The sequence below is a fragment of the Dermochelys coriacea genome, chromosome 9, assembly GCF_009764565.3.
Source record: "Dermochelys coriacea isolate rDerCor1 chromosome 9, rDerCor1.pri.v4, whole genome shotgun sequence".
Lineage (NCBI taxonomy): Eukaryota > Metazoa > Chordata > Testudines > Dermochelyidae > Dermochelys > Dermochelys coriacea.
This window is the reverse complement of record NC_050076.1, coordinates 81326147-81341977: the sequence shown is the minus strand read 5'-3', so window position 1 is coordinate 81341977 and position 15831 is coordinate 81326147. Positions and strand designations below refer to the sequence as shown.

The 15831-nt window shown below is 46.2% G+C and overlaps 1 protein-coding gene across 6 annotated transcripts in view; it reads right to left on the bottom strand.

The window, feature by feature from the left end:
- Positions 1–3712: 3712 nt before the first annotated feature.
- The window catches only part of LOC119861307 (rho GTPase-activating protein 20-like), a 61162-nt gene continuing 49043 nt past the window's right edge, over positions 3713–15831 (bottom strand). For all 6 annotated transcript variants that reach the window (XM_038416310.2, XM_038416313.2, XM_043492224.1 and 3 more), the window contains 6 exons: positions 13772–13947; positions 13251–13412; positions 11905–12014; positions 10709–10898; positions 9898–10015; positions 3713–7988 (listed from right to left, as the gene is read on the bottom strand). In XM_038416310.2, coding sequence (XP_038272238.1) covers positions 6253–7988; positions 9898–10015; positions 10709–10898; positions 11905–12014; positions 13251–13412; positions 13772–13947 — 2492 coding nt within the window. In that variant the 3' untranslated portion in view covers positions 3713–6252. The remainder of the gene's footprint in view (positions 7989–9897; positions 10016–10708; positions 10899–11904; positions 12015–13250; positions 13413–13771; positions 13948–15831) is intronic.

Here is a 15831-nt window from a genome sequence, read left to right as displayed (position 1 = left end):
AGCAGCTGCTAGGAAGAACAGGAGGGTGCTTGGGGCTGGGGGTATGGGAGAGGTTCAGGGTGCAGGGCATTGGGGTGAAGGTGGGGGAGTGTGGGGTGGGGTGTAGGAGGAGGTGGGGCCAGGGATAAAGGGGTTGGGGTGTAGGAGGGGGCTCCAGGATGGGGAGGTGGGGCTGAGTGGTTCAGCATGTGGGAGGGGGCTCTGGGCTGGGGGTGCAGGAGCTGGGTGAGTGGGTTGCGGAGGGGGGGTAAGGGCTTTGGGCTGTAGGGGTTGGAGATGAGGGGTTTGGGGTTCAGGAGGGGGCTCTGGGCTGGGGCCAAGGGGTTTGGAGTGTGGGAGGGGGGTGCAGGGCTCCGGCAGGTCACGGGGGTTCCAGGAGGCGCTGACCTCAGGACGCCCCTTAAATAGCACCTGCACCAGCACTGCCCCAGCATTTCCTGGGGACAGAGAAAGCAGCAGCCTGTCTGGCTCCTAGGCAGAGGAGTGCCAGCTCCGCAGCTTCCATTGGCTGTGGTGCCCCAGATTTGCACCCACCATAGTTTCCAGGCCAATGGGTGCTGCAGAGCCTGCTTAGGGTGGTGCCGGCAGCACACAGAGACTCCCTCCCCTGGCTGCCCTCCTGCCTAGGAGCTAGCCATGCCGCCACTTCTCAGGAGCCGCATGGAGCCTGCCTTAGCGCTGCTGCAGCCAATTGGACTTTCAGTGGCCCGGTCAGCTGTGCTGACCAGAGCCGCCAGGGTCCCTTTTTGACTGGAAGGTCCAGTTGAAAACTGGACACCTGGCAACCCTAAAAGAAGTGCAAATGTTGCAAGCATGGCCATTGTATCTCTTGGTCTGCTGTGGCCTGTCAAAGTAGGAGCTTTACAAAGTGACCACAAATTTGCGCTGCTGACTAGTGGCGGAAGGGTGGATGTGGAGGGGGCTGATGGTATCACCCTGTTTATGTTAGCCAAGGACAGAGTTAGTGCAAATGAGTCATCTCTGTGGGTCAGCATGTTTCCGCCTTTCAAGCATGCCTCTCAGAAGCTTTGTGGTGACCACAAACCGTTTTTCCCTCAGCAAGAGGGAAATCCACTAAAACTCTAACACAGGATAAGCTGGGGGCTGTATGATCCACCCTAAAGGGGAGCTTTAGTGGATGCTTGACCTCCGAGCTGCCTCTGACTTTGTTGAACCTTGTGAAACTGGCAGAGGCTAATGGGTGGCAGGACTGGGATGGAAGAGAGGGGCGGAGAGAGGGTTGGTTGCCTTAACTCAGCGTGGGTAATTTCTGGCTAACCAGCAAGTACAGAATTGTTTATGTAGGCTGGAAAAGGAAAAGGCTGTAGGCCTTTAGGGGTGTTTACACTAAAAGTTTGTTTCCTTGACAGCAGCTCAGTGAGGAGAAATGAGGGGCCTTAAAATAGCTAACAGGTCACACGAGTTCAAAAGTCAGTCATAAAGGGATCAGGATTGGGAGAGAGGAGGCATCACACCCCACTGCAATCCCCGCAGCCATGGCTCATCCATGGCTCAGGAGAATAAAGGCCACTTGGCCTGCGCCACACACTCCCACTCCTCCCCCCACAACATGTCCTGGCCATGTTCAGGGGCCATTGGGTCCCCAGACCACAAACAGCTGTGCTCTCCACTACTATGAAGGAGAAAATATTAAAAACTTCAGGGTTAAGACACCAGAGATAAGGAGTCAAATCCTTTCCCACCGTCAGTCCCCTCCCATTGTGCTAAATGCCTCTCTCCCTGCAACCACAGATGTCCACTAATGTGAAGAGCATACACACATGATCCTGTTATTGTAGGGTTACTTATGGGCCTGCACATGCATGGTTGTCATTACACAGTTCTTACATGAGCACGGCAGCATAGAGAGATGTTCACAGCGTAGGGCTGCGTATGCTTTTCTCTGGTAGGATTACATGTGCACACTGGGTTGGTGCATAGTGGGTTGTTATTATAGGGTTGCTTTACAGCATTGAGCTATTGGAAGCTTTTCTCCTATTCCCCCCCCCCCCCGCCTGCCTTCCCCCCAAGTCTTTGTTTGGAAAAAATATATAGGGAGAAACACCCAGACCTGACATTCCTAGGTCAAGAGAGCAAAGGGCCTATTTTGCACCTCTTGAGCTTGACACTAGCTCTTAAAACTTGCTGAAGTGTCAGCAGAATTATTCATAGTGTCTTTATGTGACACAGACTTGAAAGCTTTTGCTCTGCATTTGGCCAAGGCTCTGGATTGAGAGATTTTGCCAAAACTCCTTGTTTGGACTGCGAACAGCTCAGCCACTAAACCTATTTACTATTCATTAAACTGTTTGGAGTACAGATTAACTTCTGATCCTCCAAATAAAGATTAACTTTGCTCTCAATTTGTATGATTTTTTCACCTGCCGTGAAAGGGGAACTTAGGACACTTCAGCAAGGGCTGACTCATTTCACTGTAGCTTCTGCAAGTTTCTCAATAGCCACCGCAGAAATGCAGTTCGTCGTATACCAATACTTTTATTGCATTGCAATAGTACACTTGTTCTGCTAAACTTTTTTCAGCAAGCTAGCTATTCCCAATTCCTTCCAGGGTAAGTGCCAAGAGGAACTGTTTTCCTCAATCATCAGCAGTGGAAATGAACTACTGCTGCCAAAATTGTGCCATTCTATACAAATATCAATAGCACTTGGGCTTAAAGTGCAGCCTTCACAAAGAATAACAAACAGATTGTCTATGATGATTAAAGTCAAGTGCTAAAGTCAGACTAGTTGAATAGTTCTGATTGCTTTCACAAGTCAGTGAAAAGTAATTTTGTGAGAGAGGTCATGACAGCTTCACAGCAATCAAAATGGCCAAATTCTTCCCTGGTGTAACAACCTCATTGTCAGGGCTGAATCTGGCCCAATTGTGACAGTTACAAAATAAAACTGAAGCATACTGGATGGCTCAGACAATTGGGCTACAGAGCTTTAGTAGCCTGACTGAAAGCTACGCTAGAGCTGAAGTGACCTAAAGTGGCAGTCATCTCATAGTGATTCAGTGAGTGCTTTGAAATGATAGGTTTTAGTCCAGATCCTAGTGACCATATCCACAGCACAAACACACAACTGATACCTTTCTCAACGGAGAGGCCAAGGGCTGGAAGGAAGGAAAGAGAGTTAGTAACCTTGGGCAAGTCACTAACTCTCTATTTCCCATCTGTAAAATGAGCCTCCCTATGTCCCAGATATAGTGTGAGGATAAATGCATTAATGTTGGGAAGGAGCTAAGATTGTATGGCTGTCCGTCATATCCAGCAATGACATTGCAACATTTTGTCTCTTCTCTTGTGGCTAGATAGTCAGAGCTGCGAGGAGCAAGGCCACAAACAGATGTCACATAGACAAGTGTAGGCTCCTACTGAAGAGTTGGCATGATGCTTGGCCCTTTTTCCAGTCTGTCCATTCCTCGGATTGGAATTAAGGTATTAAGAGTGCTAAACGCTACAGAAGTAACTAGATAGCTAGAATGGGCATGCGGATGCAACATAACTCCTGGAGGAGGAGCATTCCAGCTCGCTGGGCTGGGCTCGGTGTTTGTGTGTCTGTGAAGTTTGTATTGCTGCTGCCCAGACCATATATGGACTCTGGAGCAAGAGAAGACATCAACCCCAGGGCTGTCAATCCAGCGCTTCTACTCAGCACTAACTACTGTAGAACTAAATACAAGGAAACACTAGGCATATGCCAAGCATTAAAGGACAAACAAAGCTGTGTTTCTTTTATTGAAATAATTACAACCATAGCTTGGGAAAAGAAGGTGAACATCTCTCCAGTGAGCATGTGTGAGGGAAACGATTGTGGGCATTTTGTAGTACAATTATATACATCTTTCATCAGGCAAAGGCCATCAAGGTGAGCCAGGAATAAAAGGAGCCACAGATTCTGTCAAAAGCTGCACGTACCCAACTGAGCTCAGTACACCCTGAAAATGGGCTATTGTGCTCTCTTCTCCTCTGATGATATGTAATTTACCAGGAAAAGCCAAAGATCACGGGACAAGCTTCTTCCCTGGTGATTTCCAGGGGCATTGATCAGAGAAGTGATGGTGATTTGTACTGATTAGACATTACCTCCCTCTGCATTAGGGTCCAGTCCTGGGAGGTGCTGAGCAACTCCAGCAGTGGGAAAGGAAAGTGTTCAGCAGCTTGTAGGAACCACTTAGCACTGTGAAGGATCAGGCCCTAAAGCAGTGAATAGAAATGCACAAATTCCTTGGGCTCTGCTTTTCTCTTCTCTGTCCTCCCTGCTTTCACTTTAACAAGATGGGTGTGGCAGTATGGGGACCAGCTTTGGAAACTCCTGCAAAACATTCAAACCAAACATCCAAAAACCTTTAACCTTTGTGACTTTTCCCATCTATAGAAACCTGCAATTCCTACCCTCCATCAAACTAAGGCATCAGCCTCTTTGGAAGTGAACTGCAGCATCATTAACTTCTAAACAAGTTTGAGGATTTCAGGACAGGCTCATTGAACGCAGTGGTTCAGATGCTCTGAGGCTATGTTTTCAAGTTTCGTGTCCTGATGAATCACTGGCAGCTTCATTATTAAATCCTCTCTAAAACTCACATCATTTGTATTTCTCCCCAGATCCAGGCCTGCTGCAGTCAGTCGACACATTGGTGGATGCACTTCCCTGAGTGGGAATTAATCACTACTCGGGGGAAGCTGTATCTGTGCAACAGCTGCTGTTCTCTCAGCCATATGTAGTGCAGTACTTGGACTGCATGACAGCTTTCTGGCCAGAGAGGACCTTACTTCAGTATCCACTCGGCAACACTTCTCAGCTACTTCCACAACTCCTTGGACATCATGCCAAAACCAAACCATACTCAATTCCTCATAAGAATGGTCAAGGATTTAATTAGGATCCCTACATTCACTGCCTCTATACCTGAGAAGGGAGTTCTCGAAATTTCACCATCCGTTAAAGTCCCCAGGAAATAATTATTTCCTCCAGGAGACTTATATAGGCCCAGCCACTCACTGAGACAAACCAAGGAGAAGACCCCCCCAAATGTAAATTGTCATACAATAGAACCTCAGAATTACGAACATCAGAGTTACAAACTGACCAGTCAACCACACATCTCATTTGGAACCAAAAGTGCACGATCAAGCAGCAGCAAAGGGGGAAAAAAAAAAGACAAATACAGTACTGTACTGTACTGTATTAAACATAAACTACTAAACAAATAAAGGGAAAGTTAAAAAGATTTGAGAAAGTACAGAAACTGTTTCTGTGCTTGTTTCATTGAAATTAAGATGGTTAAAAGCAGTATTTTTCTTCTGCATAGTAAAGTTTCAAAACTGTATTAAGTCAATGTTCAGTTGCAAGTTTTTGAAAGAACCACCATAACATTTTGTTCAGAGTTACAAACGTTTCAGAGTTACAAACAACCTCCATTCCCCAGGGGTTCGTAACTCTGAGGTTTTACTGTAGTTCCATTGAAGACAGTGAGGCCACAATCATTTACACAAGCTGAGGATCTGCACCAAATACTTGTTGGGGGAAGCCAGAAGAAGAGAAAGTGGATGCACTATAACAGATCAACATTGCAATTTTCAAGGTGCCTAATCCTTTAACTCAATGGGAATTGGGCAACTGACTCCCTTAGGTGTCTTTGAAATCCCAGCCTCAGTCAACAAAGAAAACCCTTCAATTCTAAGCCAAACTATGGGGGGACAAGGAGGTTAGAGAAAGAAGAATTAGCTGTGCATTTTGAGTTAGGGGTGAAGCAGCATACTTTGGATTTCAATAAACATTGGTGACAAAAAATTAACAACATTGTGGGGTTTTGTGCGAACTTTAAAAATTTGCAGGGTGACTCAAAGCTTTGCTCCACTGTTAAGGATCCACCTTGAGTTTTTTATGAAATGTAAGATAGGTTCGCTGTTCAAGCCCCTCACTCACCCACCCACACCTATGACTTGAGGCAAAACAATCAGGAGAACTTGAAATTCAGATGAAGGTCTCTGTACAATTCAGCTAATTTAAAACTCTAGGGGAGGATTCAGCCCACTGGGCATTGGTCAGTTAAGTACCTTTTGTAGAAAAAAGGTAGCAAAGAATTAAAAAACCCCAAACCCAAACATTAATTACACATTAGCATCACATCACACTTATTGACCCACACAGACTGTTAGATTCTTCACATCTCACTTGTATCTTACGGAACATTTTCGCAGCATGCTGGATAAAAAACAATCACAGTTCCCACTCTCGCCTCTCCTAGACAAATGTCTCTTCTGCAAATGCCACTGTTTTGCACTCCTCTGGAGATGCATCTGTGTGTGGTTGGCTTTTGAGCCACTCCACCCTGCCCCGGATGAGTTCGCTCTCCACAGCTTCTGCATCCGCTGCATGGCAGTTCTTAGCCTCGTCGTGCTTGAAGTATTCCCTGACGGTGTTGCGGATGGTGGCTGGGAGGATGATAGAGATGGTGTGGCTGAAGGCATTGATGCTCTTCCTGTGGCTTTTGGCAGATGCCACTTGCTGAGCATCGTCCGTCAACCCCTCTGCAGGGGGAATGCTTTGGGTAGTCTCTTTGCACTCCACCTGCAGCCGCTGGCGCGTTGCTTCGTGATGGTATCTCCTGGAGACAGACTGCAGCACCAAAGGGGTGTTCTGCCCATAGAACACTGTCTGGGGTATATGGACTCTTACTGTTTGTTGGCTCTTGGACGTGTTTTGGTCACTGCTGCTGTTCGATTTGGTGCTATGGACGCTCACTGAGAAACTCTCATCCTCCTGTTCCATTGGAGACCTCCGTGGGCTTCCTTTATTTGGGGCCATGTAAAAGGTTATCTTGGTGCACTTCAGGCTTTCCTGCCTGGGAAGGGAAACCTCTGGGCCTTTTATCTCAATGTGCTTAACTGATTTCTCCCTGGGCCCTTGCTGGTCAATCGCTGATGAGCTCTCATTGGCTGGGATATGAGTGGGGGGATCTGTTTTACATTCAGACTCCTTGAAATAACATTGGTTTCCAAGAGCTTGTCCAGAGCTCCTCGCACATCTCGCTTGTTTTTCCTCTTCCTCCCAGTCACTCTCATTTAACAGGCTTCCCATGGCTGCCCCATTGATGGGTGCAAAGCCCTTCACTTCCCCAATGCTATGACTGCTCCCCATGTCCCTCTGCTCATACTTGCTCCATGAGTCCAAGTCACCAGAGTTCAAGGGCAAGGGAGATGTCAAGGGCTTTTTCCATTCTTTCAGGGACCTCTTTGCTGTCTTTGGAGACAAGGCATGGAGTCGGGTGGAGGTGCCAAACATGAAAGGCAGGGAGGAGACATCTGTGGGGCTGAAGGCTGAGGACTCAGAGCAGTAGGAGAAAGCGCTGTCTAAGGAGCTTAGTGAGGAGGCTGAAGGGGAAGTGGTGGTCGAGGAAAGACTGGAGAAGCTGGACCTGTTGGACAAGCTGGTTTTCTGAAAGCTGAGCTTCTTCACCCTAGAGCTGGTCTGAGGTGATTGCCAGAAATTCTGTCTGGTCTTATTCAGCCCAAGGCTCAGGCCTTCATCAATCAGCTTCTGGCTCTCCAGCTGCAACTGCTTGAGCCTCTGGATGTAATCAGTGTGACTATGCATGATGGTGGCATCACAGCTGGACTGGCGGGCCACCGGCTCATGGCACTGGGTGGGGAGCTGAGAGCGGAGGCAGACACTGGGCTCAGAAGAGCACCGATCCCTTGCAGGACTCAGTGAACATATTGAGTCAATGGAGCAGAAGGAGCCCTCTTCCTCTAGGAGATCATAACTGTCTGCGCTGGCATTCTTCCTGGTTTTGCTTTGGTAGCAGGCAGTGATCTCACTAAACAGATCCCAGTCTTCCTGCTCCTCTTCAAGTAACAAACCACTGGACGGGTCAAACATGGAGATGGCTTGAGGCACGCGATGATGCTTTGGGCTTTGGTCACAGGCAGCAAATTCCATCTCATCAGAGGAATCATTGTGCTGAGCCATGCCAATACCTGGGGAAGAGAGAATGCAAATTAACTCTGCAATTCTACAGAAATACACATAATTATCTGTGTTCCTATCTACCTGCCAAAGTGCCTATCAACTAGGTACCAAAGGGTATGTCTGCACTTTGAGATGGAGGCGATACCCAGCTTGAGGAGACAAACCCATGCTAGCTCTGATCAAACTAGTGTGCTAAAAATAGAGGGTAGCTGCGGTGGTGCAAATGGCAGGAAAGGCTAGCTGTGCTGAGTGTGTGTCCAGCATCTCAGATTCTCACTCCCTTCCAGCTCAAAATGCAGCCATATTCTATAACTGAAACAATAGAGTATCTTCCCTTTGAAGATCTTCAAGTGGGATATAAGGAGGTTTTAGTACCGTTATACAAGGCACTGGTGAGACCTCACCTAGAATACTGTGTGCAGTTCTGGTCTCCCATGTTTAAAAAGGATGAATTCAAACTGGAGCAGGTACAGAGAAGGGCTACTAGGATGATCCAAGGAATGGAAAACTTGTCTTATGAAAGGAGACTTAAGGAGCTTGGCTTGTTTAGCCTAACTAAAAGAAGGTTGAGGGGAGATATGATTGCTCTCTATAAATATATCAGAGGGATAAATACAGGAGAGGGAGAGGAATTATTTCAGCTCAACACCAATGTGGACACAAGAACAAATGGGTATAAACTGGCCACCAGGAAGTTTAGACTTTAAATCAGACGAAGGTTTTTAACCATCAGAGGAGTGAAGTTTTGGAATAGCCTCCCAAGGGAAGCAGTGGGGGCAAAGGATCTATCTGGTTTTAAGATTCTACTTGATAAGTTTATGGAGGAGATGGTATGATGGGATAATGGGATTTTGGTAAGTAATCGATCTTTAAATATTCAGGATAAATAGGCCAAATCCCCTGAGATGGGATATTAGATGGATGGGATCTGAGTTACCCAGGAAAGAATTTTCTGTAGTATCTGGCTGGTGAATCTTGCCCATATGCTCAGGGTTTAGCTGATCGCCATATTTGGGGTCGGGAAGGAATTTTCCTCCAGGGCAGATTGGAGAGGCCCTGGAGGTTTTTCACCTTCCTCTGTAGCATGGGGCATGGGTGACTTGAGGGAGGCTTCTCTGCTCCTTGAAGTCTTTAAACCATGATTTAAGGACTTCAATAGCTCAGACATGGGTGAGGTTTTTCATAGGAGTGGGTGGGTGAGATTCTATGGCCTGCGCTGTGCAGGAGGTCGGACTAGATGATCAGAATGGTCCCTTCTGACCTTAGTATCTATGAATCTATAAGTGCTTTATGAATGTTAATTAATTAATTCTCACAAGACTTCTGCGAGGCAAAGGAGAATTATTCCACCATGTTTTACAGTTGGGGAAAATGAGGCATGGAGTGGGGGAAATGACTGTCTCAAGGCTACACAGCAGGTCTGTGGCAGAAGTGGAAATGGAACCCCAGAGTCCCAGCTCACAAGACTCAGCCTCTCATCATTAGACCACACTCTGTGTGTATTCAGTAGAGGCACATGGATCCCTTTAAATTCCGACCTACCAAGTCTAATTTTAGAAAATTGGTTTAAACTGTTCCACTTAAAAAAAAAGGCCATTGGGAAATGGTGCTTGCTCCATGAATTCTGAGGCAAATTGTCTGTCTGTAAAACTTGGAGCAGCTGGAAACAGCAGTGGGGTAATGGAGAAGGGGAAAGCCAGCCAAATAGGGATGCATATCTGTGGTGCTGTGCCTGCATCCTTCAATGCCCTCATCAAAACATATGCAGGAAGTAAAGGGAAAGCACTGGCTGCAATTGAATCCTCTCTTCTAGTTTCCCCTGAATGAGGAGTGTGGGAATTGTAATTTTCTTTGTAAGAGGCATTTGACAGCGGTTGTGAGTGACCAGACATCCCTGGGGAGGTGCCACAGCCTTACCCAGGAAATCCTCAGAGCTTTTTGACTTTTGTTTGTCTGGTCTTTGAAACAGCGAAGTGATGTCACCTCCAAAAATTTCAGCTGAGTTTTCAATCAGGAACTGCACTAACAAGGCCACCTGCCGAAGGAGAGGAAACACTGGGGTCAGTTTGAGGAAAATATATCCACCTTTATTATCCTCCAAGACAAATTAGCCCAGGGAGACAATATGATGATGCCTTTCTCTGCACAAATGCAACACTTAATTCCGAAGCTTTTCTTTGGCTCAGAAAGCTAGAAAGCACCTCTTCTAGCTTGGATGCTTGTGTATTAGCCATAGCCGGAGGCAAGAAGCTGGATTAAATGGACCAATAGTGTGAGCTGACACAGCAAATCCTGTGGTCCTAATTATTATTGTCATCATCTCACAGGCAATATTCTGCCTCTGGGGAGATGTGTCATGATGTTAGATTTGTTCCTCTCTGCAGGATGGTGCTATCATTATTAGATATTTCAGATGGAGAGGCAGTTTCCTTCCTTCTAATGGAATGCTAAATGCCCTCCTAGCCACTCCCAGCACAAGATGTCCAGCAAGGAAGTCCATTTGTTAGAGCAGATCATGACTTCTTTTGGTGCCTCCATCCCTGGAGAACCTCGGTGGCCAAGTCACCCCACAGCAATCTGCACAGTGTGGTGGTGTTGAAGCAAAAAAGGCTACTTACCTAAAGTAGTTTAACACTTTATATTTCCTTTGTAGGCTGCAGAAGAACATGTCATAGGAGATGGGAAGGGGGAAAAAAATCATGGGCAGAATCCCACCAAGAGTATTTACCTTCTTTGTAGACCGGCTTTCCTCTTCAGGTCCAGTGGGGCTAGGAAGCCATAGCATGTTGGGAGCTATGCAAAGAGCCAGGTTAAATGCATTCATCTGATTCTCCCCTGAATTCTGTTCAATATGATGCAGGACTCCAAACAGGTGTCTGAGTAAAATGAGGTTGGCTTCTGGGAGCTGCTTCACCAAACTACCCAGGAAAAAGAAGTAAAGCAAAACAAGGAGCTTGTAAAACCTGGTCCCCAAAAATGACAATTGACTTTCAAAAGCCCTGCCTATACTACAGGTACAATGGCATTTTTGTAACCTGTTTGTGACACTCTCATCTGACCCCTCTACAACAAATAGGTTTGAGTTATGTTCACCGCACAGTTATGTCCTTATCATGTTTGTGCATTCACACCTACCATGCTGCCTAATGCATTCTCGGAAAATTTGGACTTTAGTCCATAGTGCCTCAACAGATGCTAGAATGCCTGGAGGACACACATACAGACCAATGCCAGCAGCACGGACAGTGATGCACTTTGCTAGGACCTACAGTACAAAGATCTGAGGGGAAGGAGGACCAGCCAAACTGTTACCGTTTAAAAAAAACCCTGTACTGAGCTAGGTACAGGAAGAGATTTGTCATATGGGTTATGCCCATGTGATGCTAATGGACAAGTCCTGCTCAATGTGCCAGTCTGAGGCAGGTAAATAACCTCATCAGGTTCCTGATACTATGTCTGGCAGGCTACTCCTTCCCGACTATCACACTGATGTGGCTATCGTTTTAACTTTGTTCATGCAAGAAAGAACCACCACAGTTAAGCATCTAATTCCATTTATATCCAATGGTACCACTGAAATCCAAATCACTGTCCTTTCTTTGCTTGAATTCTAGTAATTACAACTGGTCATCAGAAAAGATTTTTTTTGGTAGGGGCCAGGGCGGTGGTTTGGTAAAGAAAAAAAAATCTCATGAACAATTTTGTCAAAAATGTCAACATCTTTCGCTAAAAAATTGTTTTGATGAAAATGTTCTGACCAACTCTGCTAGCAACTGGCACGCATACCCATCAACAGCCAATGGCTCAAGGGCAGTAAACTGGCCTAAAGCAATATAAGGAGTCTCTTAGAACATGGTAACTACGCTGTGTGGGTGGAAATGATACATGCCTCCTCAAGAGAGATACAGTGGGACATTTACATACCTTTTGATGGCTTCAGTCTTATGCCCTCGATTTACTGTGTCCACAGCTTCCATCCACAGCCCGTGCATGTCTGAGGATAGAACACTATCAGGTATATTTCGTAGAAAATCCTGAATTAAATATATATATGCAGAGCATTCTGGTCAGTTTTGAATAATTTATTTCATGACGCATAAACGTTCATTTAAATTAAACACACAATAAAATGAAACGTGACACAAATCAATTCCCACAAAGCCTCCCTGCTCCCCATGGCATGCAGCACTGCAAACAGACTTGGTCTGTGTGTCATAGAAGAAAAAAGGACCGTCTAATCCATTCATTGGCTAGAGCTGGATTATTGTACATTTGCCAGGGCTTTGTCTAGTCCAGATTTAAATGTCCAAACAATGGGGTTTTTACCACTTCCCTTGGGATACTATTCCACAGCCTAATATATGGCTTGAATCAGTCTGAATCCCCCTTCAATCAAACAGTGACCTGGGGAGATTTCTACCCTGTAGGCTGGCCAACAAGTTGAGAACTGGGAACACATTTCAAGTGCAGATGTGAACTGTTCTCATCTCATTTAAGTTAAGTTATAACTTGAGTGTTGCCCCAGTTCAAGTCCCATCCACACTCAACCAGCCTTAATTCAAGTGCAGTGGTGCTTTTCACATGCGTTGGCTGGCCCATCAGAAGGTAGAGTCTAAAGCTTGAATTAGCACAACTCATCAGCTGCTAACACAACCACTCTGTAGTGTGGACACAGGTAAGCTTCACTCAAGTGCTACTAGTCCTCCAGTGCCTTCCGACAAGTTCTTCCACAATTCACTGGGAAATAATTCACAGAGCAGCTCTACTTGCTGTAACACAAAGAATTCCCCAAAGTCCTAGTGACATACACCAATGAGTGCCGTGCCAGTGGGGACACAGCAGCTCGAATGTTATACTGCAGTGTGGCCGCTAACACTTGAGCTAGCTAACTTGGCAGGAATAACTTGAATGCAGGTAATTCAGTGCAGTGCCAGCAGTGCAGACACAGCCCTAATCTGTTTAACCCCTTGCTGCCTGAGGTTCTGTTGTAGTTTTGCATTAGAAGGTACAAAAAGGGATACTGGCCTGAGGGCCAATATTCCTTTCTGCATGTTAAAGACTGTTAAAGCAGAAAATCTCCATGCATGCAGGGACATGTCTCCTCTCTTACATGTACCCAGCCATGAGATGGGGGCGGGGTATGCAGAATGTGCCCAATTAAAAATGCTTTCCCCTGGCTGGCGGGATCATGTTACTCCCCTCACTGAATGCAAAGTGCTGTGCTAGGGTATATTTTAGCCCAGAGGGCAGTATCGCTTGGAGTAACTTACAGTGATGACTGCTGCAGCCACAAAGACTGACTCGCCATCCATCTGGACATCATCTCCAGAGTTCAATTTCTCTTTCAGCTCCTTGCAGATCTTGGCATTGGCTGAGCGCCTGAAAATGCCCCTTGTGGAGGGACCTTCATGGTACAGCAGAAGCAGCATGTCCTAGGAGAAAGCCCAGCCCCGAGATAGATTTAGAAGGGTTTATCATCTGAACCCATATTGTGTCAGACCTCACAAACTCAGCAGGGCTAAGGCTGGTCAGCATTAGATAGGAGATTCTCAAGAAAACCTAGATGGTACAGGAAGTGATATGGGTGACTCTGTAGGGGATGCTTTCATTCATGATTTTGAATGAGTACTGAATCAATGTTATAGCACAGGAGAGTACTACTTTTCCTCCTGCCCATACACAACTGGGTGACAGGAGCCTCAGAGATACCACAGACGACTGATACAGAGGTGGATGGGTAGATGATCTGTTCAAACTTATGCTGGGATTCATGACATAAACCCCATCTTACCATAATAGGCTTGGGGAGGATTCCGTCAGGACACACAGAGGACAAAGACAGGCCAAAGAGTTTCCGTGGGGTGGGTGGAGAATGTGATGCTGGGCTGCCCGTGGGGGTGCTGGAAGTCCGTCGCAAAGCCCAGTCAATCAAAGATTTCTTCCTCTTGGTATGTTTCTGCAAGGATTCTGAAATAGCCAAGAGCCCCTTGTGTTACAATGTGCTCATTGTGCAAGGACTGTGCCATGGGGTGGGGGGGATCAGAGTCATGCAGATGGGTTTATATCTATTACAGTGAAATAGAATGTCAAAATTCCTTGTCATGGACTGGAAATATATGGGAGTCTTGACTGGGAGAAGTCTCTTAAATCCTGTCGGCAGAGTAAGATCAGTCTCCCAGTGAAAACCCACAGGGGCAAATAGTTCACAAACAAGCCATCGCACAAAGTGTTTGTATAGCGTCTAGCACGATGGGGGCCCATTCTTGGCTGGCCCTTCGGCACTACTGTAATAAATATTAGTCATAATAAAATAATAATAATAACAACAACAACAACAATAATAAAAGTAATTTATCTGCTGTGAAGAAGGGCTGGGCAGCCTTAATGCTGGGACACCATTCAGTCATGTGTCTCCTTACTGCAGTGCAGCGAGTGGCTTAGAGTTGGCCAGGCATATTCCCTAGCACTTTGAGGGCTGAATGCTCCAACAGAGTTAGGCGCTGTGATGCTGTGTGCCACAACGTGTCACTTTTAGGGGCCTGGAAAAAATCACTACTATTCACAAAGCCCAAGTTAGGTGCCTAGGCTCCTATACAATGAATGGGGAGAGCTAGCCACCTTAGAATGCAAGTCACAAAAGCCTGTAGGCTAAGTGGGGAGCCAATGGTGGGGGTGGGTGGGTGCTAATCTCCACCCCTTTCTAAGAGATAGGCGCCTAAGTCCAAGCTGCAGGGAGGCACCTAACTCTGTTTGTGAGTCTTAGCTGGGAACCCCCTTTTGATTTAGGTAGCCTGCACTATCTTAGCAACAAGTGGGTGGAGGGAGGAGGAGCCCAGTGGTTAGGGTACTCCCCTGGGATGTGGGAGACCAACAGTTCAAGTTCCCCTCTTTGAAGAGGGATCTGCCACCTCTCAGGTGAGTGCCCTACCACTGGGCTGTCGGATATTTTACAGTTACAGGGAGTCCCTCAGTCTCTCAAGTTGAAGCTGTTGCACTGAGGGTTAATAATGTTACGGGGTGGAGAGGGGCTGCTGCTTCATGTAAGCTTACCTACAGGGGACGGATCTGGTAGGCAGCTTCTGAGCACACCTGTCAGATCAGGCGAGTTAGGCTGACAAGTGCCTTTCTTCCCTTTTTTTGGGAATCACTCCAGGATTTAGTAGGGAGATAGGCCCCTGAATGTCCACAGGCAGGCAGCCATGCACATGCCCAGAGTGAGAAACAGAGGCACCTAGGGAACTTTAGTGCAAAAACTTAGGTGCTAAGTGAGTTTAGGCACTTTCAGGGTTCAGCAGGAGTTTTGTTCATCACAGTGAACCTGAAACTGGGACTTAGGTGCTTAAAACACGAACTTTGGCACATAACTTCTTTTGTGCATTCAGCCACAGAAGATTAACTTCTTCTATCTCTTGGTGAATACGTTATCTGTGAATCATCTTTTTTTTTTATGTGTGCAGCTCTACAGAGGGTCAAATAATATTCATCAGAGAAACTACTGGCGCATTTTTCATCAATTGGCAAATACATTTGTCATGGATAATTCTTGTATCATTTGAATGGCTCTAGCATGGATGTTATTACATGATGAGTTCAAGGCATCAGTAAACCATTAGCCAGTCAATAAACAAAGACCTCAGAGACAACATGTCTCCTATGCTTCTTGAGAAGACCCGGTCAGAGAGTTAAATATGGTCTTTTTGGTGACGCTGTGTGTGGCGCATAGCAATTCATCCAAGGGGATTGTAACTTTCTGTTGAATGCTAATCAAGCACCTCAAATTTGGTAATGAGAGCCAAAGTAATGGTTAAGGGTGAAGTCCTGCTACCCTGAAGTCAATGTATGTTCAGTGGG